The sequence below is a fragment of the Heteronotia binoei genome, chromosome 20, assembly GCF_032191835.1.
Source record: "Heteronotia binoei isolate CCM8104 ecotype False Entrance Well chromosome 20, APGP_CSIRO_Hbin_v1, whole genome shotgun sequence".
Classification (NCBI taxonomy): Eukaryota; Metazoa; Chordata; class Lepidosauria; order Squamata; family Gekkonidae; genus Heteronotia; species Heteronotia binoei.
Window position 1 is genome coordinate 12,302,047 of NC_083242.1, and position 21,426 is coordinate 12,323,472.

Below are 21,426 nucleotides of genomic sequence, written 5' to 3' on the forward strand. Positions count from 1 at the left end.
CACATGGGATTCACTGCCACAGGAGGTGGTGGTGGCTACAAGCATAGACAGCTTCAAGAAGAGATTGGAGAAACTTATGGAGCAGAGGTCCATCAGTGGCTGGAACTCTGTCTGGGGCAGTGATGCTCTGTCTTCTTGGTGCTGGGGGCGGGGGCAGCAGTGGGAGGGCTTCTAGTGTCCTGGCCCTGCAAGTGGACCTCCTGATAACATCTGGGGTTTTTTGCCACTGTGTGACACAGTGTTGGACTGGATGGGTCAGTGGTCTGATCTAACATGGCTTCTCTTCTGTTCTTACGTCTGGCGCAGTGATGCTCTGTCTTCTTGGTGCTTGAGGGGAGCAACAGAGGGAGGGTTTCTGGTCTCCTGGGCCCGCTGGTGGACCTCCTAATGCCACTGGGGTTTTGGCCACTGTGTGACACAGAGTGTTGGATTGTATGGGCCACTGGCCTGATCCAACATGGTTTCTCTTATGTTCTTATGGTCTCTGGTATGGAGTCCTGTAGTCGCCAAGTAAACTGTCCCCTTCTGTCTTTCTAACTAGTAGTTTTTGTGCCACGCTGGGGAGCTGGAGGTTAATGCAGAAATCTGGCTTGAAATGACACCACCGAGAGCAAGGTCTTGCTGGTTTAGGGGGAGGTGTTTGTGAGTTTCCTGCATTGTTCAAGGGGTTGGACTAGAAGTCCCTGGAGGTCCCTTCCAACTCTACGATTCTTTTCTGAAGAAGAAATCCAGACACTGCTTTGTAGCCTAACGGGTTACGGTTTGGGAATATATTTATGGCAAAGGATTTGAGAAAGTCCATACAAAAGTACCAAGCAGTAAAATCTGCTTTGACATTTTAATTTCAGTAGAGAGAAAAGAGATTTAAAACAAGGTTGCCGTTCAGACTGTCCTCCCCCAGTTTCATCTTTGTCATGAAGACATTTTTGCAGGACCGCAAATAATAACTTTTTAGACAGCAGTCTGAAAAAAAAAAGAAATAAATAGCAGAAACTCACTGGGATACACACAAAACGTTTCCCTGAGCACTGTTAAGTTCCACTGCTTTTCAGGCAGCACCTTCACCCCCCCCCCCCCCACGTTATCAGCACCATTAAGCTCTCCTGTCCGCCAACACAGCCAACCACGGCTTAACACCTCTCACAAACGTGGGCTCTCATTGGCCAGTCCCGTCCGGGTTTATAAAGCGCCCGGTTTTGCTGCTGTGCGTGCCCTTTTCAGGTTCAGGTGTACTCGCAGAGATGGCCGCACCCTGCGGGACAGTGGGAGCTGGTCTCGAGCCATTTCATGATGTGTTGGAGATGCCCGCCGTGACTGCAGCCCTGGCACCACACGAACAGGCCCTTCACCACGTGGTGGCACACAGCGCACATGCTGGCGCACTGCCGGCACCTGAAGAGAGACCACAGGGGGAATCAGCCGAATGAGAAGACTGGGTTGTGGCAACTTTCAGATGTAGCTCAGATCCCGGAACAAGGAGTATCCCAATCCACGCAAAGCCCACAAGGAGAGAGCACCGGCGCCTCCGGAGCGGCAACGAGAACAGCTGCTCAAGGGCAATTGGGCCAGCTAAGTTCTTGCCCCAAGTTAAGTACAGCAGAGATTTATGTATTGCTTTAAGTCCCTAACTTGTGGGATTGGGCTATAAGGCTCTGACCGGTGAAGAACAGTTAAGAGTCCGGCGGCACCTTTAAGACCAACAAAGCTTTAGTCAAGGTATGAGTTTTCATGTGCACACACACTTCCTCAGATACATTGAAATGGAAGCACACAGTTCATATATAGAGAAAGATGGAGCAGAAGAAGAAGAGAAGAGATTGGATTTATACCCCGCCCTTCCTTGGGGAACCCAAATCCAACTCAGTGAACTTCTAGTTTGGCTCTGAGATTCTGGACTCTGACCTAGGTGGAGGAGGAGGAGAAGGAGAAGGCTGTAGATTTATACCCCGCCCTTCTCTCTGAATCAGAGTCTCAGAGTGGCTTACAATCTCCTTTTTACCTTCCTCCCCCACAACAGACACTCTGTGAGGTGGGTGGAGCTGAGAGAGCTCTGACAGAAGCTGCCCTTTCAAGGACAACTCCTGCCAGAGCTATGGCTGACCCAAGGCCATTCCAGCAGCTGCAAGTGGAGGAGTGGGGAATCAAACCCGGTTCTCCCAGATAAGACTGAACCACTACACCAAACTGGTGTCCCAGCTGAAATCAGGCACAGAAGACAGTGAAAAGACCCGGGCCCAGGTACTGGCAACTTGGGTCAACGGCGTGTCTTGGAATAAGCAATTTCACCTATCCCGGTGACTACGAAACTGAGCCTCTCTTCCCGGACGTCTCACCTGTCGCAGATCCAGCCCTTGTTGCTCATGGGCCGCTTGCAGTTGCTGCAGTTGATGTGCAGGGTGGTGGATGCCTGGTTGAGGCAGTTGATGGCTCTGCACGTACTCAGTTTGATCACCTCGTTGGAGATGTTCCACAGCTGGAAGCGCTGCAGCAGGTCGATGTAGGAAGTGTACCAATGTTCCTGCGGAATCAGAGGTATGCACACAGTCGTGTTACCTGCCTCTAAAGACGTCCCTCCGTCTTCCTCTTGAGACTCAAAACCTCCGGCTACGGACTACTTCTAATACACAACAAATGTGGGATGCAAGCTACATTAAGTGTATTTGTCACACACATTCCCTGACAGATGAAAAATGTAAGTTAGTAATGGCTTTGCATTCGTTTTTGCCAAGTGTTCTCCTATCATCAGCCACACGCTGCATTTATTTACAGCGCTTATATTCTGTCCGTCCCCTGCCAGGACTCGAAACGGCCAGCTCCACCTAACATCACACGCTTCGACAAGGAAGAGCAGGTATGACATTCATTCATTCATTCACTTTCTCATCCACCTTCTATGGCACTGAGATCCTCCTGCTTCTAATGAAAGAGGTGATTTTTCACACCAGATTGCCTACGTGACAGTCAAAACGAAAAAAGGATGCTTAAGAGAAATCCAAGATATCCCGTAACTCCCATTGGTATGCTCAGTATATGTAGAGGGTTTAGAGCAGGGGTGGCCAAAGTGTGGCTCCTTCACACATACTGTGTGGCTCTCAAAGCCCCTATCACCCCCGTTGGCCAGCTTGGAGAAGGTATTTGTCTCTTTAAATCAAGCCAAGCCAAGCCAGCAGCTTCAAGAATGCATTTAAAGTAAAAGTTGCTTTTTCACCTCTCCCTCCCCATCTATTTTCCTTCCTTCCTGCTCTCAGACATCTGACATTCATGTCTTGTGGCTCTCAAACATCTGATGTTTATTCTATGTGGCTCATACATTGAAAGTAAAACCTCAATTTACAGTGCTGATGCTCTGACAGAACGTTCTCAAGAAAAATTTACTGTGTGCTGGTTCCAAGTAGTGGAATATCTCACCAAACGTAATATTTCCCCCCCCAAATAATTTTTATCACGATTTGCTCTATTTCTAGTATGTTCTGGGCTCACTTTCTCTCCTCTGGTCTGAATACAAAAAAGCGTGAACTCTCAATAGTTGAGTTTGATTACCTGGATTTCTTAATACAATATTGGGACAGTTCTTTGTATATTCATTCCTACAGTAGAATCAGTCAACAGAATGTATTGACAACTGAATGCTCTTCAGTACAATTGCATGACTGCTCCTTGGTTCTCTACTTTATGAATTACTTTTTCTTTTTAATGGTTGTTTTTTATAAAAATTGTTCGTTATATCCTCACTAAGGCTGCATTCTTTGAGGTGACAGATTACAATGTTCTTTATTGTGAACTGAAAATCTCTTTTAAAAAAATATGTGGCTGTTACATATTGGGCCATCCCTGGTTTAGAAGAAATCAGCGAGAGCACAGTTCTGTACCAAGCTTCTCATAGTCCTGGCTTCTCCTATGAACAGGGAAAAGAGAACACGAAGAGGACACAGCCCACCCTGCTGGAAATCTGGCAAGCTGTGACTGTCTCTGGATCCGCAGAGGGCTGGGACTGTGGTCCCCTGAACCTTAAGTGTGAACTAGCTCAGAACGGCTGTTCTATAACATGATGGCTTTCATCTGTGCGGAAAATAATCTCTGGGTTTGTGCTGCAAAAAAAAAAAAGAAAGCTTCAAAAACTACTAGGTCAAAGAGACCTTTGGTTTCATTCTTTCGAAGAACAACCAACCGCAGAAGAGCTTGGCTGCAATTCAAACAGCCTTTGAAGAGGCTTTCAGCTGGAAAAAACAGCACCATTAAAAGTCATTCTACAGGTTCAGCTGCACTACCGTGTGCTACGGTTACATGGCTGTTAAGGTTTGTGGGTTTTTTTTTTAAAAAAAAATATTTTATTTGCATCACATATGAAGCTGCCTTATACTGAATCCCTGGGTCCATCAAAGTCAGTATTGTCTTCTCAGACTGGCAGCGGCTCTCCAGGGTCTCAAGCTGAGGTTTTTCACGCCTATTTGCCTGGATCCTTTTTTAGTGGAGATGCCGGGGATTGAACCTGGGACCTTCTGCTTCCCAAGGAGATGCTCTACCACTGAGCCACCGTCCCTCCCATTCCATCTAGATCAGAGGCAGCCAAACTTGCTTTAATGTAAGAGCCAAAAAAAATTAACATCAGATGTTTGAGTCGCGAGGCATGAACGTCAGATGTTTGAGAGCCGGAAGGGAGGGAAGGAGGAAGGAAGGCAGGCAAACAGATGGGGGGAAGGGGGAGGGAGGGAGAGGTGGAAATAAAGCAATTTTAACTTTAAATGCATTATCCAAGCTGCTGGCTGGCTTGGGGAAGTGATTTAAAGAGACAAATGCCTTCTTCAAGCTGGCCAACAGGGTGGTGGGCAGTGTTCCCTCTAAGCTGGGTCAGTGTGCTCTAGCTCAGTTTTTTAGCCTCCAGGTCACACATTTTTGTCTGAGCTCAGGAAAAACGGCCCCAGAGCAAACTAATTGATGCAGTAGCTCACAACTTTAATGCCAGTAGCTCACAAAGTACAATTTTCACTCACAAGAGAGAGCATTCGTGGGGGGCGGGCTTCAAGAGTCACACAATGTGCGTGAAAGAGCCACATGGGGCTCCCAAACTGCAGTTTGGCCACCCTAATCTAGATCATCTCTCCACTGTTATTCAATTGCCTTGAATCTGCCAGTTGTGGATCTGCCTTTTTATTCTCTCTTAGCTTTTATACTCCACCCTGCAATCCTCTCCTCATAAATGCATTCAATATCCCACTATTTATGTTTCAGTTAAGCTACTGAATCTGCATTTCCTTCCAGCACTGCTCACTGGGACAATCTACAAAGGAGAGGAGTCCCAGATACCCCTATTCAAACCCTCTGAAACAAAACAGAAACCTCATTCTATCATCTATGAAGGAAGAAGAAGAAGATATTTGTATTCTGCCCTCCACTTAGAATCTCAGAGCTCACACTCTCCTTTGGTGTAATGGTTAAGTGTGCAGACTCTAATCTGGGAGAACCGGGTTAGATTCCCCACTCCTCCACTTGCGCCTACTGGAATGGCCTTGGCTCTCTCAAAGCTGCCCCTGAATGGGCAGCTTCTGGGAGAGCTCTCTCAGCCCCACCCACCTCACAGGGTGTCTGTTGCAGGGGAGGGGGAAGGTAAAGGGGATTGTGACTGCTCAGAGAGTACAGGACAGGATATAAATCCAATATCTTCTTCTTTCCCTCCTTCCCCCCACAACAGACACCCTGTGAGGTGGGTGGGGCTGAGAGAACTCTCCCAGAAGCTGCCATTTCAAGGAAAGGTCTGCGAGAGCTATAAGGCCATTCCAGCAGGTGCAAATGGAGGAGGGGAGAATCAAACCCAATTCTCCTAGATAAGAGTCTGCGCACTTCACCACTACACCAAACCGAACCCTTTATCGCCACAGCCCCAAAGCGGGTACCTGTGCCTGGTCGTCGATCTCCTTCCGAATACGGTCACCCAACACGATAAGCACAGAGGCAGCCATCTGCACGTCTCCCTGTTCAGCGTAGAAGAGCAGCATGTCCCGGACGATGGGGTTAAAGAAGTCGCCAGGCAGGCGGTTTTCGTACAGCGAATGAGAGATGGAGATGAGGGAGAAGGATTCTACCGGCGTCAAGGAGACGGTCTCGGCCTCATTGCCGCTGACGTGGGGGGAGTCCGCTTTGTCCTGCAGGTGATCCAGGGCTGAAGGGTTGTCCACAATCTCATGTCGCAGAGGGAAGGCTTCCTGGGGAAGGATGTACTCTTGCTCCTCTGTTATGGGAAGACGTGGATCCGTGAGAAATGGGGAGGGGATCCTTGGCAGCTCCAGTATCCCAAGATCTGTTCCTGCTAAGCAGCTAAGGGGAGGGAAGGTGGCACAGGATAGACTGATCTTGTCAGATCTTGGAAGCTCAGCAGAATCAGGTCATGGATAGGAGACCACCAAGGTAGACTCTGCAGAGGAAGGCAATGGCCAATCATCTCTGCTTCTCCCTTGCCTTGAAAGCCCCTTGCTGGGGTCACAATAAGTCTTAGATGGGAGCCCACCAAGGAAGACTCTGCAGAGGAAGGCAATGGCCAACCACCTCTGCTTCTCCCTTGGCTTCGAAGCCGCTTTCTGGGGTTGCCATAAATCTTGGATGGGAGACCACCAAGCAAGACTCTGCAGAGGAAGGCAATTGCAAATTACCTCTGCTTCTCGCTTGCCTTGGAAGCCCCTTGCTGGGGTCACCATAAGTCTTAGATGGGAGACCACCAAGGAAGACTCTGCAGAGGAAGGCAATGGCAAACCATCTCTGCTTCTCCCTTGGCTTGGAAGCCCTTTGCTGGGGTTGCCATAAATCTTAGATGGGAGACCACCAAGCAAAATGCTGCAGAGGAAGGCAACTGCAAATGACCTTTGCTTCTAACTTGCCATAAGTCTTGGATGGGAGACCACCAAGCAAGACTCTGCAGAGGCAGGCAATTGCAAATGACCTCTGCTTCTCGCTTGCCTTGAAAGCCCTTTGCTGGGGTCACCATAAATCTTGGATGGGAGCCCACCAAGGAAGACTGCAGAGGAAGGCCATGGCCAACCACCTCTGCTTCTCCTTTGCCTTGAAAGTCCCTTGCTGGGGTTGCCATAAGTTGGTTGCAGCTTGACAGAGGAGCTAAAGACCAGGGGTAGGGACCATACTCACCATGGGGGTTCTCATGATCCATCATGTACAAGTCATCTTCATCTCCTTCCACATCCCCCAGAAGATAATCTGCAGGGACATCACTGCCTTCCGTTTCCTCATTCTCTAGAAATGCAAGTGGCCGGAGGGGGGGGGGGGGGGAGAAAGGTGATTGGTAAGCACAGAAGAAAACTGCAAGACCCTTCTTACCGGCAGTTACTTTTATAAACTTACAATCCCAACCACATTTATCTTTACCCACTGCAAGCAATATCAGCTGAAAAATGAGTGGTATAAACAAGCGGAAGAAAAGAGCACCAGTGCTTGTGTGGAAGAACTTAGAGCAGGGGTGTCAAACATGCAGTTCGGGGGCCAAATCAAGCCCCTGGAGGGCTTCTATCAGGCCCCCAAGCAAATGGATGTCATCCACTTCCTTCTCCCTCACTCTTGCTTCCTTCTGCATAACAGCTTGCTTTGCAAGGCTTGCTCAATTGCACTGGAGCTACAGAGCAAAACCTCTGTTTTGGTGTAGTGGTTAAGAGTGTGGACTCTTATCTGGGAGAACTGGGTTCAATTCCCCACTCCTCCACTTGCACCTGCTAGCATGGCCTTGGGTCAGCCATAGCTCTGGCAGAGGCTGTCCTTGAAAGGGCAGCTGCTGTGAGAGCCCTCTCCAGCCCCACCCACCTCACAGGGTGTCTGTTGTGGGGGAGGAAGGTAAAGGAGATTGTGAGTCGCTCTGAGACTCTTCAGAGTGGAGGGCGGAATATAAATCCAATATTCTTCTTCTTTTCTCCATTGGCTGAGGCTCCTCCCTTGGGGAGGAAGGGAGGAGGAATAGCTTGCTTTGCCAGGCTCTCTCAATTGCACAGCAGATCTACTGAGCTAAGCCTCTCTTCCTTCTATTGGCTGAGGCTCCTCGCTCCCCCAGTCCCGTGGAAAAGGAAGGAAAGAGCCAGAGCTTCCTTTGCCCAGTTCCCTGGATCCCATGGGAGAAATACAAAGAAAGCACCTTTAAGACCAATGACTGCTAACATTTCAAACATGTTTTACGTTTTTAAAATATATATATATTTGTGCTTGTCTGTGTTCTTTATAACATTTATATCTCTGCTACCTAACCTTAAATAGGCACACACATGGCCCAGCCCGACATAGCCCAGCCCAACAAGGTCTCTTTTAAGTTAGATCCGGCCCTCATAACAAATGAATTTGACACCCCTGACTTAGAGAATAAAAACATCTAACAATTCCCAAACAATCAACTCTGCGGGACGTACAAAGAGCTCTCAGCAAGCAGGGTTAAGGTGGGCGCCCTTTCCCCATGCTTACCATCGTTGTTGATCAGAGTGGAGGAAGAATCCATGAGGATGTTTTCAGGACGGCTCTCCCCTTTGCTCCGCTCCAGCCTCGACTCGCTGCCGATCCCAGAAGGAATGTCCTTCAAGTTAAAGCTGGGTAAGAGGAGCACATCTTTTGTCGGTCCCTGGCAAAAATCCAGCGCTTGCATCCTTGCACCCACCAACCCTCTGATCTCCTTTTAAAGGTGCAAGCACCAGTCGTTTCCGACTCTGGGGTGACGTCGCATCACGACGTTTTCACGGCAGACTTTTTACGGGGTGGTTTGCCATTGCCTTCCCCAGTCATTAGAAAGTCCAAAAAGGTGATGGAATCCTGAAGGCTGCTGGTTCAAGCCTCACCTAAGCCCACCTGTCAGCCTGCATCCCACTTCACAGTTTACACCGCCTCACCTGTCCACCATTCTATGCTCAAGGATGCTGCAGTTATTTACCTGTTCATGAGTGGGAGGTTAGAGCTGCTCTTCCCTAGGCTGTGGTTTAAATTCGCAGAGGGCACGGTGCCAGGGCTGGAGTAAATAATCCGAAGCATCGTCCACGTCTGGGCCACCTGGGGAGCGAGAGAAAAGGAGGAGCTGAAAATCTCCAGCCGGGTTTTTCAGCTGAGGAGACGCAAGAGTGTGAAAGGTGGAGGCAAAGCGACTAAGCTCTTTGGCCACAATGTCACCAGAAAGGCCTCAATAAGGACGGCTCTCAGCTGCTAAATGAATACCTGACGTTGATGGAGCTACTGGTCCAAGTCTCTCTCTCTCTCTGGGAATGTACACTGCAGGGGTCCCCAAGCCTTTCTGACCTGCAGGCATCTTTGAAATAGTAACACGGTGTGGTTGGTGCAGCTACAAAATGGATGCCACAAAATGGCTGCTGGAGGTGGGGTCAGCTACGAAATGGTTGCCCCAGTTTAGCTTCAGTCACACAGTGAGGAATCCTTGCGCTGTGGCGACAGCTGCTACCGCAGCTGCTGAAGGAACATTTTTTTTTAAAAAAAAAAATCTGCACAGCCAATCAAATCTCAGGCAGCCAGTCAGAAGCCTTGGTGGCAACAAAAGTCCCGCCTACTTTTTAAAAACAATTGGCAGGCACCGGAGAAGTTGCCAGTGGGTGTCATGGTGCCCAGGGGCACTACGTTGGGGACTTCTGGTACACTGCATTTGGCAATCTAGAGGGGGAAATAATAAAACAGGAAGGGGCCTCCAAGGTCATCTAGTCCACCTCCTGCACAAGGCAGGAAATTCACAAATAACTGCCCCCCCCCATACACATCCCCAGTGACCCCTGTTCCATGCTCAGAAGACGGCAAAAAAAACCCCTCCAGGATCCCAGGCCAAACTGGCCTGGAGAAAACTGCTAGGTCATTAGTCGTTTGGTGTAGTAGTGCTTAAGAGCAGCAGACTCTATAATCTGGAGAACCGGGTTTGACTCCCCACTCCTCCTTTCATGCAGCCAGCTGGGTGACCTTGTCAGTTGTATGCAAAAGCCTTGACAGTTTCTAGCACATGCTGGGAAAGTGAAACTGAACTGCCAGGTAGATCATCTAAGTGACAGCAGGTGGCTGGTTGCCAGATTGCATCAGCCTAAGCAATGTCAGCATGACTCAGCAGGAAGCTGATTGGTTACCTGGCTGGACCTGATGTATAAATGTACAAAGACACTTTACTGTGGGTGGGATATGTGTGGTGGAGAGCAGCGGAGCATTATGTCGGATTGGAGAGTGGAGGTGTAAATAAATTGTATATAGTGGTTTTAACACTGCTGTGTGCAAGCCTTCATTCTTTGCGTCACTAAAGACCACCCTCACTAAGCACAGGCGTATCAACAGACCTTGGGCCAGTCACAGTTCTCTCAGAGCTCTCTCAGCCCCACCTACCTCACAGGGTGTCTTGTTGTGGGAGGGGAAGGAGATTGTAAGCCGCTCCTTCAGGTAATGAAGGGCAGGGTATAAAACCAACACTTCATTTAGTAAGTTAATGAGACAAAGACTGAAACCAGGGACATTCTGATTCACAGTTTAGTCTTCAACTCCATCAACCCTTACCTGGTTCCGCCCAAGTTCTTTGGCCACCTTGGCATTATGGTCACACAGCTCCGCCAGCGGTTTCCCCGCCAGCGCATACTGCTTGGCGGTGCGCACGAACCAGTCCATGCTCCCGGCATCGCATTCCGTGTCTGCTTCGAAGACGCTCAGGGCACTGGAGGAGGAGATGTACTCAAACTGCTCCGTCGGGTCCAGCTTGCGCTTGAAGAAGATCGGGTGGCGCCTATCGCCGACGTAGGGCTTGCGGTTCGAGTCGGAGGAGATCAAGCTCTCCTTGGCGGCGAAAGCCAGGTCCCCGAAGAGGCTGTAGCAAAGCCCCTCGGGGTTAGCCCTGTCGATCGGTTGACTGGCATCCTTGAAGATGTGCTGGTAGAGGGTGCTGTCCTTGGAGCCGGACAGGAGGAAGTAGGGGTCGTGGAGGTGACGCCACACAATGCCCGTGGTGACGTCTTTGTGCTCCTCAAACATGGCGGAGGGGATGAAGGGGCGGCGGACGTCCCACACGTAGATGTTGTGGTCCACCATCATGGAGCACGTGGCGATGTGGTGCTTGCATTCGGGCCGCCACTTGACCCGGGCTACCGAAGCGATCGTCTGCACGCAGTAGATCTCTTTGGCCCGGGTGGTGTTCATGTCCCAGACCTTCACCATCTTGTCCCGGCCCCCCGTTGCCAACCAGCCCCTGGCACAAGGAACAACAAAAAAAGCAGTTTAACGAGGCACGAGAACAACGTGGATCTCGCAAGTGCGTCTGCCGAGGCCACCAACCGACAACAGTTCTCCACTTCGCAACACAAACGGAGCGACAGAATAAAGCATCTATCACATCGGAACACTTATTTCAATAGCGCTTAAAAGCTAAGCACTATGCTGGAAGTTAAAAGGAGATATGAACCCCCACTTGCAACCTCACCGGTTAACACGGAGGAAGGTGAGAAAGAACCAGCAGGATGGAGAATGCTTAAGCAAGGAGATCTTAAATTTGAAAAGAAAATGTTAAAACGGTTCACCGGGAGGAGGTGTCTCAAAGCTGGGAGAGAAGCTGTGTAGATGTCAAGGCAGAGAGGAAGAGGAAGAAGAGAAAGAGGAGGAAGAAGGTGAAGATGAAGAAGATGAATGGATTTGTATCCTGCCCTATACTCTGAATCTCAGAGCCGTCACAATCTCCTTTGCCTCCCCACCCCCCCAAAACAGACACCCTGTGAGGTAGGTGGGGCTAAGAGAGCTCTTACGGCAGCTGCCCATTCAAGGACAACACCTGTGAAAGCTACAGCTGACCCAAGGCCATCCAGCAGGTGCAAGTGGAGGAGTGGGGAATCAAACCCGGTTCTCCCACATAAAGAGTCCGCACACTTTACCACTACACCAAATCTGAAGAGACAGGATACAAAACACTGAATCTCAGCTTTATAATTTTCCTGTTATCACCGATGAGTATGTATTGATAATTATTTTGGAATTTTAATGGGGGGTTTTTAATTGTTAGTCACCACAAAAAAGGCTCTTGAAAGGTTGCACATGAACTAAATAAAATATAAAGGCAGAAAGTTCAAGAGATATGACGAAAGCAAGCAAGAGAATTAATATAGAGCAGAGATGGCCAAACTTGCTTAATGTAAGAACCACACAGGGTAAACGACAGGTGTTTGAGAGCCGCAAGGCATGAACGCCAAATATTTGAGAGAGGGGAGGGAGGGAAAGCAACTTTAACTTTAAATGCACCCTCGGAGCTGCCTGCTGACTTGGTTTGGAGAAGTAGTTTAAAGAGACAAATGCCACCTCAAAGCCAGCTGATGGGGCAGTGGGGGCTTCGAGAGCCTTACAAATATGTGTGAAAGAGCCTCAGTTTAGCCAGTCAAACAGAAAAGGAAAAGAATATCTAAAGTCCAGGGATAGCTGGACCCAACTCTGCTTTCCCCCTGCCCATACCTGTCTTCTGGATGCCAGTCGCAACAGAAAACAGGCCCATTGTGGGCCGTGAACATCCTCTCGTAGCGATCGGGCCGCCGGATGTCCCAGAGCTGAACATTTCCGTTCTCAAAGGTCGCTGCAAACGTGAAGTAATCGCGGATGCTAAACTGGACGTCACGCACACTCTCCGACTGACCTGAAGAACAGCAGAGAGAGAGAATGCTCAGCGAGGCTTATGATACACAGCAGCTCGTGGGAGTGATCTTCTCCCTCTGCAGTCAGACTCCTGGCACAACGCAGCAGGTCTTGCTCTCACGGAGAACGGCACGTGCGTCTAAATTCTATTTGAACTCTTCAAACTTATCTATTGCTTCCAGCAACTTGGTCACTTCTTCCTTTCGATCCCGCTGCTGCGCAATGTACGTGGACCGCAAAAGCAGACTGTTGCGTTGCCTTTATCCCAAGCAAATGCAAGACGAACAAACCAATATTCACACATGGAACGTTAACAGCAGGGGCACAGAAATTTATCTGGTTTTGATCTGACGGCTGCGGTCGAGTAACACTACAAAACCAGTCAGGCAAACAGCTCACTGACTTTGGTGTTCAATGCTTAATTAACGCCAGCCATCAAAAATGAACCCAAATGACAAAATATTACTTTTTTTAAAAAAAAAATGATCATTTAGTACAATTCCTTGGGAACAAGAGAACACCACAGCAATACACTCTCTAAGCTGCAGAGTCCTGGGAGCAAAAATTCCACTTCCTGAGCTACTGGCATTAAAGTTGTGAGCTGCTGCATCAATTAGTGTGCTCTGCAGCCATTCTTCCTGAGCTAAGCGACAAGTGTGTGAGCCGGGGGCTAAAAAACTGGGAGCCAGCTCACACTAACTCAGCTTAGAGAGAGCATATGGAAGCCTCTGACAAAACATGATCTCAGCATATGCAGTTGGCACCAGAAACAATCAGGAAGAGGAGGCCTCTTGCACAACATAACAGGAAAGTCACCCAAAGTAGTTTATTTCTTACCGACAGCTTGAAATGTGCCAAAAATGCAAGGAAGAGTTAATCTAACTCAGTAGCGCCAGTAAAAGATACTGGCGATCACTCCCACTGCAGTTCTAAGAGAACTTTCCTGAAAATGAGCCTCAGGGAATCGATGTGTATAGGAATCTAAGCAGACTGCTCTCTTACTCTATGGCAGCAGTCCCCAACCTTTTTGGCACCCTGGACTGGTTTTCTGGAAGATAACTTTTCCGGGGGGGGGGGGGGGGGGCTGGTTTTGGGATGATACAATTGTGCACTTTATTCCTATTAGTTTGGCATGGTGGTTAAGTGTGCAGACTCTTCTCTGGGAGAACCAGGTTTGATTCCCCACTCCTCCACTTGCAGCTGCAGGAATGGCCTTGGGTTAGCCATAGCTCTTGTAGGAGTTGTCCTTCAAAGGGCAGCTGCTGTGAGACCTCTCAGCCCCACCTACCTGTCAGGCTCTGTAACTCTATCCTGTGGAAAGTAACAAATACTAACCAAATGGCTTGTTTAATACTAACTTTTAGCCTAGGTAAATGCTATAGTCCACATGCATATCAAAGAGAATGTTTGAAGTGCAAAATGTATTTAGGAGACAGTGAGACCAAAGGAATGTAACCGTTATTAGATACGACAGCTAGCTGGCCTCTTCCCAGGGGCTAAGAGAGAGCTCTCGTGTGAAAGTTTGCGCCTTGACTCCCCTTTGTTTTGAGAATACGGCTATTGTTTAGATATTGCTTTGAAGTAGATTCCATAAGACCCCGAAAGACCCATACCAAGGTATTAGTCTCAACTTCTGTTTCAAGCTATGCGTTTCCAATAAAGTATACATTGTTTAAATGAATACATCCTTGAGTCTCCATCGCCTGACACTACCTCACAGGGCGTCTGTTGTGGGGGAGGTAGGTAAAGGAGATTGTAGGTCGCTCTAAGACTCTGTCCTTGAAAGGGTAGCTTCTGGGAGAGCTCTCTCAGCCCCACCTACCTCACGGGGTGTCTGTTGTGGGAGAGGAAGGTAAAGGAGATTGTAGGTCGCTCTAAGACTCTGTCCTTGAAAGGGTAGCTTCTGGGAGAGCTCTCTCAGCCCCACCCACCTCACAGGGTGTCTGTTGTGGGGGAGGAAGGTAAAGGAGATTGTAGGTCGCTCTAAGACTCTGTCCTTGAAAGGGTAGCTTCTGGGAGAGCTCTCTCAGCCCCACCCACCTCACAGGGTGTCTGTTGTGGGGGAGGAAGGTAAAGGAGATTGTAGGTCGCTCTAAGACTCTGTCCTTGAAAGGGTAGCTTCTGGGAGAGCTCTCTCAGCCCCACCTACCTCACGGGGTGTCTGTTGTGGGAGAGGAAGGTAAAGGAGATTGTGAGCCGCTCTGAGAAATTTGGAGGGCAAGATATAAATCCAAAGTCTTATTATTATTATTACGTTGTAATATATAATGAAACAATTATACAACTCACGGCCCGGTTGCTAACAGGCCACGACCCGGGGGTTGGGGACCCCTGCTCTATTGGGAGACAAGCTATTGCATTCTGACCCAGCTAAAGCTCCCTGTCAGTCTTAAAAGGGAACACTAAAACTACTGTAGGACAGTCAGTGAGGAAATAAACTAAGCCCGAATCAGAAAAATAAAAACCACAGCAGTCGATCGACTTGGCCATTGCTTGAAGCGGACGTTCCAGTCACGACCGTGAGCCCAGACGCAAGTCCTTACCTGAGAAAGTGCTCACGGAATCCTTCTTGCGCAGGTCGAAGCATTTCATGTAGCCATCCTGGGACCCGCTGAGAAGCATATACACTTCAGTAGGGTGGAAGCACACCTTGTTAACGGTCCGCTTGTGCTCAGTGAAAAGCTGGTCCTGTTTATTGCGGGACGGCTTGCCAAGGTTCCAGGTCACGACTACGCCGTTGGTGGCCGCCGTGGCCAGCAAGTTCTCATCCATCTGGTGCCACACCACATCCGCGCAGCTGAAGTTCAGGGAAGGCTTGCGGCCCACCCGCAAGTTCAGTTTCTCCACAAACTGGTCTTCTTCTATGGAGTAGATCTTAAAGATGTTGCGCCCAGCTACTACCACCTGGGCTGCGTCACGACACACGCTGATGGCGTTGGCGGGGGCGTCCAAGTGGCAGAACATGGTGCGCCCCGTGATGGTGTTGCCGCCAAGGGCGGTGGTCACTCTAGCCATTTTCTCCATGGGTGCCTTCCGAGGGCACGCAGCTTAGTACATTTTCACAAAGACCACACCGCAAGAGTGCCTAGAGCTGTACTTTGAAGCACTCCATTACAAAATCAACCCCATTTCCATTGTCTGCTTATCATTATCAGTAGGAAAACGAACAAATTTCTACAGCTTCATACAAACGTTCCAGAAGTCCATTCAAACACAGGGATCATCTTTTAATCCAAGCGAAAGTCCTTATTTCATCACATCAGGCTGCTGCTACTAGCACGCCGTCTGTTACAACCACTTCAAATTTGCCTTTCAAATGTATTCAGCTACTCTTGCCTGCTTCTCGAGAAAGTTTCTCAGTAATTTGTTCCTTTAATCAGGCAAAGAAGCGTTTGACTGAAGAAATACAGCAGCTTCCTGTAACACAAGACAGAACTGTTCAGGAAGCGAAGCAACTCAACTGTATAAAGAAGTGAGAAAAATCACAATGAACAGTCACAATCTTTTCCAAATCTTTAGACTCCATAACAGCAACAGCCAATCCAGCAATGCAGATAGTTTCAGAGGGTAGCTATGTTAGTCTGGAGTAGGAGGGTGAGATTTGAATCCACTAGCAATTTATAGACCAATAACAGTTTCAGCAAGGGCGTCAAACATGCAGCCTGGGGACTGGATTAGGCCTCTGGGGGCTCCTATCAGGCCCCCAAGCAACTGGCTGTCATCTGCTTCCTTCTCCATCACAGCTTGCTTTGCCAATCACACAGGAGCTACAGAGCAAAATTTCTATTTTCTCCACTGGCTGAGGCTCCTCCCTTGGGGAGGAAGGGGGGGGGGAGGGAGAGGTGGCTTTGCCAGGCTTGCTCAATCGCACAGCAGAGCTACTGAGCCAAGCCTCTCTTCCTTCTATTGGCTGAGGCGCCTTCCCCTCCTGGTCCTCAGGGGAAGGAAGGAAAGAGCCAGAGTTTCCTTTGCCCAGTTCCCTGGATCTCATGGGAGAGATACAAAAAAAAAAAAAAATCACCATTAAGACCAATAAGTACTAGTGTTTTAAGCATGTTTTATTTTAAGTTTTTAAACACTCTTTAATGGTGTTTGTCTGTGTCCTTTATAAAGTTTATATTTCTGCTACCTGGCATTACATTTTATGACGCACATGGCCTGGTCCGACAAGATCTTATTTATGTCAGATCCAGTCCTTGTAACAAATGAGTTTGACACCCCTGAGTTTCAGACACAAGTAGAAACGGAGATCTCGGAGTCTTTTAGCACTTTCACTCACACTAAATAACGCACTTTCAACCCACTTTCAATGCACCCTGCAACTGGATTTTACCATGTGAAATGGCAAAATCCGCTTGCAAACAGCCACTGGAGTGGATTGAAGCTGCATTACTTAGCATGTGTGAAAGTGCCCTTTATATCCCAGTTAGAAGGGGTGGTATTGCTATAAAAGATGAATGTGAAAGATGCATGGGTACAGTGCCCAATTGTAGCTGAGGCAGCGTGAGTGCACACAAAAGCTCATACCCTGAAGAAACTTTTGTTGGTCTTAAAGGTGCCACTGGACTCAAAAATGTGATCAGCTTGATCTGAGCAGAGGAGAAATGCTTCGGAGCAGAAAATTAGCTTCTGAAGTGAGATAAGAATCCTATGACTCTATTCAGCTGGGGGGGGGGGGGAGCTGAACTTATTCTGAACCTGTGAATTAACTCAACTTCAGCAAGCTCCCATTGAAGCTTCCTTGAGGACTGCTGTTCTTCGGTCGGCAACGAATTGACCCTGATAGATTAAAATGTTCTCCCGCTGCTTTTTAAGCGTTGTGGTTTTTAATGCCAGATTTCTGTCCATTTAGTCTTTTGAAGAAAAAGAAGAGGAGGAGATTGGATTTCTACCCTTCCCTTCACTACCTGAAGGAGTCTCAGAGCAGCTTACAATCTCCATTCCCTTCCCCTCCCCACAACAGACGCCCTGCGTGACAGGTGAGGCTGACAGAGCTCTTTCAAGAACTGCTCTTCAGCAGAACAGCTCTGTGAGAACGTGTGACTCACTCAAGATCACATCAGCAGGTGCATGTGGAGAGATGGGGAATCAAACCCAGTTCTCCCAGATAAGAGTCCGTGCACTTAACCATTACACCAAACTGGTTTTGGGGGTGGGTTTTTGCCTAGGGACTGACCTGTTTGTCTAATGTAGAGAGTGTAGGGCGTTGCTGACATTTGATGCCATATTATAACGCTGAAGAGGAACAAGTGAACTTTTCCAATCCATTACAAGCATTGTTTACAACACCCTTCCCGACTTTTAACTGGGATAAAAAGACTCCAAGGTCTCCAGTCCTCCTTGTGTCTGATGAAAGAAGTTTTAACTCTCGAAAACACATACCCTAAAACTTCACTACACCAGTGTAGTTTGCACCTGAGGATATATGAAAAAAGAAAACAAATGGCATATTTATTTTGACCTATATTAGCAAGCAAACTTTTAAAAGTACCCTATGTTAATTTTATATCCCAAGAGCAATAAAGATTTGGACTGAAATCTTTGATTAGGTGACAAATAACAATAAACACTTGAATGGAAATATTTGATAAGGAAATAACGGTTCTATGGTTTAAATTCTACGTTCAGGGAAATGTAGAGCTTCATTTATTGTTTAAATTTAAGGGGGGGAACTGAAAAATTATCGCTATACTAATTTTAGTGCCCCAGAGAACTGTGCATGAGTTGCCACGGACAGACATGGCTGTCCACTCATCTATTTCAACAGAACTTAATTCTGTTCCGCAAAGGTAGTTGGGGTGTCTCAGCTGTAAGGTCAGTTTCTTCATCATCTAAATGTCCATCTTTCTAATGCATCCAAATATCCATCTTTCCTTAATGCATCTTTTAACTTAGCCCCAATGTTAAGGGGGTGCTATTGAGGGAGATGAAACAGTGTACATAAACCCACACATACTCGATCTTAGCCAAAAAGCAAAGAAATGCCTTCACATGGGTACGTTTATACATGGTGTCATTTAAACCACTCCCACATATATAAATATACATATACTGTCTCTTCACATCATACACACACACATATGAAAACATCCTCCAAGTCCCACACTCCTTGCATACAATGCCATTAATGGTTCTTAAGGTTACCATATTTAGGAAAAGCAAAAAAAGGACATATTTCCCAACCACCTACTTCAAACGAAATTGCTATGGCAAATTTTCAATCCCCCTCGTATTTGAACTGTGATAATTGCTGCTAACTAGGAATAATGTGGTGCTGGAGAAGACTCTTGAGAGTCCCTTGGACTGCAAGAAGAGCAAACCAGGGAAATCAACCCTGACTGTTCCCTGGAAGGTCAGATGCTGAAGCTGAAGCTCAAATCCTTTGGCCACCAAATGAGAAGGGAGCACTCCCTGGAGAAGACCCTGATGCTGGGAAAGACAGAAGGCAAAAGAAGAAGGGGACAGCAAAAGATGAGATGGCTGGACAGCATTAATGATGGAACTAACATGAATTTGAGCAGACTTCGGAGGATGGTGGAAGACAGGAGGGCCTGGCGTGATCTGGTCCAGGGGGTCGCAAAGCGTCAGACTCGACTGAAACTGAACAACAACCCAAAAAGGTGTTTTCATCAGAGCCCAAAAGAGGACCGACACCAACAAAGGAGGACATATCCTCTAAAAGAGGACATCTGGTTTCTAAGTCACAGAGAACAAAGCCCCCCAGTATTTGTGCTTGCCCACCCCCTGCAACTAGGGTTGTCAAGTCCCTTCGTGGCCACCGTCAGGGGATGAGGATTTGCAGAGTTGCCAGATCAAAGTTGGGAAACTCCTGGAGATTTGGGGATAGAGTCTGGGGAGGACAGGGACCTCAGTGGGGTACAACGGCACAGAGTCCACCCTCCAAATCAAACAATTTTTCCAGCGCGAACTTATCTCTGTAGTCTGGAGATGAACTGTAATTCTAGGGGGTCCTCAGGTCCCACCTGGAGGCTGGCATCCCTATAAATTTCGTTGTGTTTGGTACCTTCCTGGCGGGGGGAGGGGTAGACACTTTGTACATGTTAGGGTTGCCAGATCGAGGTTGGAAAACTTCTGGAGATTTGGGGATGAAGCCTGGAGAGAACAAGGACCTCATTGGGATACAATGTCAGAGAGTCCACCCTCCAAAGCACGCGCTTCCTCAATAGGAACTGATCTCTGTCATCTGGAGATGAGCTGCAATTCTAAAGGATCCCCAGGACCCACCTGGAGGCTGGCATCCCTGGAAAAGTCCACCCTCCAAAGCCCCCATTTTCTCCAGAGGATCTCTATATGGAGATGAGCTGTAATATTAGGGGATCCCCAGGTGCCACCTGGAGGCTGGCATCCCTACAAGAGTCCCTCTTCCAAAGCACCCATTTCCTCAATGGGAACTAATCTCTGTAATCTGGAGATGAACTCCAGGTACCACCTGGAGGCTGGCATCCCTACAAGAGTCCCTCCTCCAAAGCACCCATTTCCTCAATGGGAATTAATCTCTGCAGTCTGGAGATGAGCTGCAATTCCGAAGGATCCCAGGTCCCACCTGGAGGCTGGCATCCCTACAAGAGCCCACCTCCAAAGCACCCATTTTCTCCAGGGAACTATCTCTATAGTCTGGAGATGAACTGTAATACTGGGGGATCCCCAGGTGCCACCTGGAGGCTGGCATCCCTACAAGAGCCCACCTCCAAAGCACCCATTTTCTCCAGGGGAACTATCTCTATAGTCTGGAGATGAACTGTAATACTGGGGGATCCCCAGGTGCCACCTGGAGGCTGGCATCCCTACAAGAGCCCACCTCCAAAGCACCCATTTTCTCCAGGGGAACTATCTCTATAGTCTGGAGATGAACTGTAATATTGGGGGATCCCCAGGTGCCACCTGGAGGCTGGCATCCCTACAAGAGCCCACCTCCAAAGCACCCATTTTCTCCAGGGGAACTATCTATAGTCTGGAGATGAACTGTAATATTGGGGGATCCCCAGGTGCCACCTGGAGGCTGGCATCCCTACAAGAGCCCACCTCCAAAGCACCCATTTTCTCCAGGGGAACTATCTCTATAGTCTGGAGATGAACTGTAATATTGGGGGATCTCCAGGTGCCACCTGGAGGCTGGCATCCCTACAAGAGTCCCCCCTCCAAAGCCCCCATTTCCTCAATGGGAACTAATCTCTGCAGTCTGGAGATGAGCTGCAATTCCAGGGGGTCCCCCGGTCCCACCTGGAGTTTGGGATCCCTCTGGATTTGCTACCTTCCTACCTTGGGGGGGGGGAGGCCACTTTGTGCATGCATAAAGGCGTTGCAAAGAAAGCAAGGAAGCACGCAAACACACACTTTTCACATCGGGTTTCAGGGCTGCAGCCTGAGCGCCCCCCTTTCTGTCTGGCTCTCCCTTCCTCCCTGGTCGCGTCTCCCACTCACGGCTTCGGCGGGGCCTCCCCGGCGGCGGCGCTGAAGGAAACGCGGGCGGGGAAGGCGCGGAGAGGCGAGCGCTAGGCCGGAAGCCCCACAGCCGCCCTCCTCGGGCCTCGAGTCCCGTCTCCTTCCGCCGCCCAGGCCGGCTCGCCCGGCCCTTTCCGAGGCGAGGCCTGGCCGCTCCGCCCAGCAAGGCCTCCTTTTTCCCCGCCTCGCCTACGCTCCCCTGCGGAGACACGCCCGCTCCCCTGCCCGAGCCTTCGGCCGTCTTTCTCTCATTTTTCCTTGTGAGGTTTTCTTCCTTTTGAAGCTGCCAGGGCCGGGCCTTCTTCCCCTCAAGGCCCCGGAGAGGGGGAAATCATGGGGAGGACAGAGGCG

General features: G+C 48.8%; 1 protein-coding gene across 2 annotated transcripts; it reads right to left on the reverse strand.

The window, feature by feature from the left end:
- Window positions 1–755: 755 nt before the first annotated feature.
- WDR24 (WD repeat domain 24) lies at window positions 756–21,211 on the reverse strand. 2 transcript variants are annotated; one of them, XM_060260518.1, is made up of 10 exons: window positions 21,055–21,211; window positions 15,156–16,029; window positions 12,436–12,613; window positions 10,507–11,188; window positions 8,906–9,021; window positions 8,446–8,567; window positions 7,135–7,239; window positions 5,892–6,226; window positions 2,334–2,518; window positions 756–1,392 (listed from the first exon to the last, which is right to left on the reverse strand). In XM_060260518.1, the coding sequence occupies exons 2-10, from the start codon at window positions 15,634–15,636 to the stop codon at window positions 1,224–1,226; spliced, it is 2,373 nt and encodes a 790-aa protein (XP_060116501.1). In that variant the 5' UTR covers window positions 15,637–16,029; window positions 21,055–21,211; the 3' UTR covers window positions 756–1,223. The 2 variants fall into 2 exon arrangements, with proteins under 2 accessions (XP_060116501.1, XP_060116502.1); XM_060260519.1 differs by having other exon boundaries at window positions 20,968–21,180.
- Between the last annotated feature and the right edge of the window lie 215 nt (window positions 21,212–21,426).

Coding starts and splice junctions, on each gene's coding strand:
- WDR24 (XM_060260518.1), bottom strand. CDS start 15,636: ATGGAGAAAATGGCTAGAGTGACCACCGCCCTTGGCGGCAACACCATC. Junction 8,568..8,905: donor AACCTCCCACTCATGAACAG/GTAAATAACTGC, acceptor CCTCTTACCCAG/CTTTAACTTGAAGGACATTC. Junction 7,240..8,445: donor CACTCTGATCAACAACGATG/GTAAGCATGGGG, acceptor TTGCATTTCTAG/AGAATGAGGAAACGGAAGGC.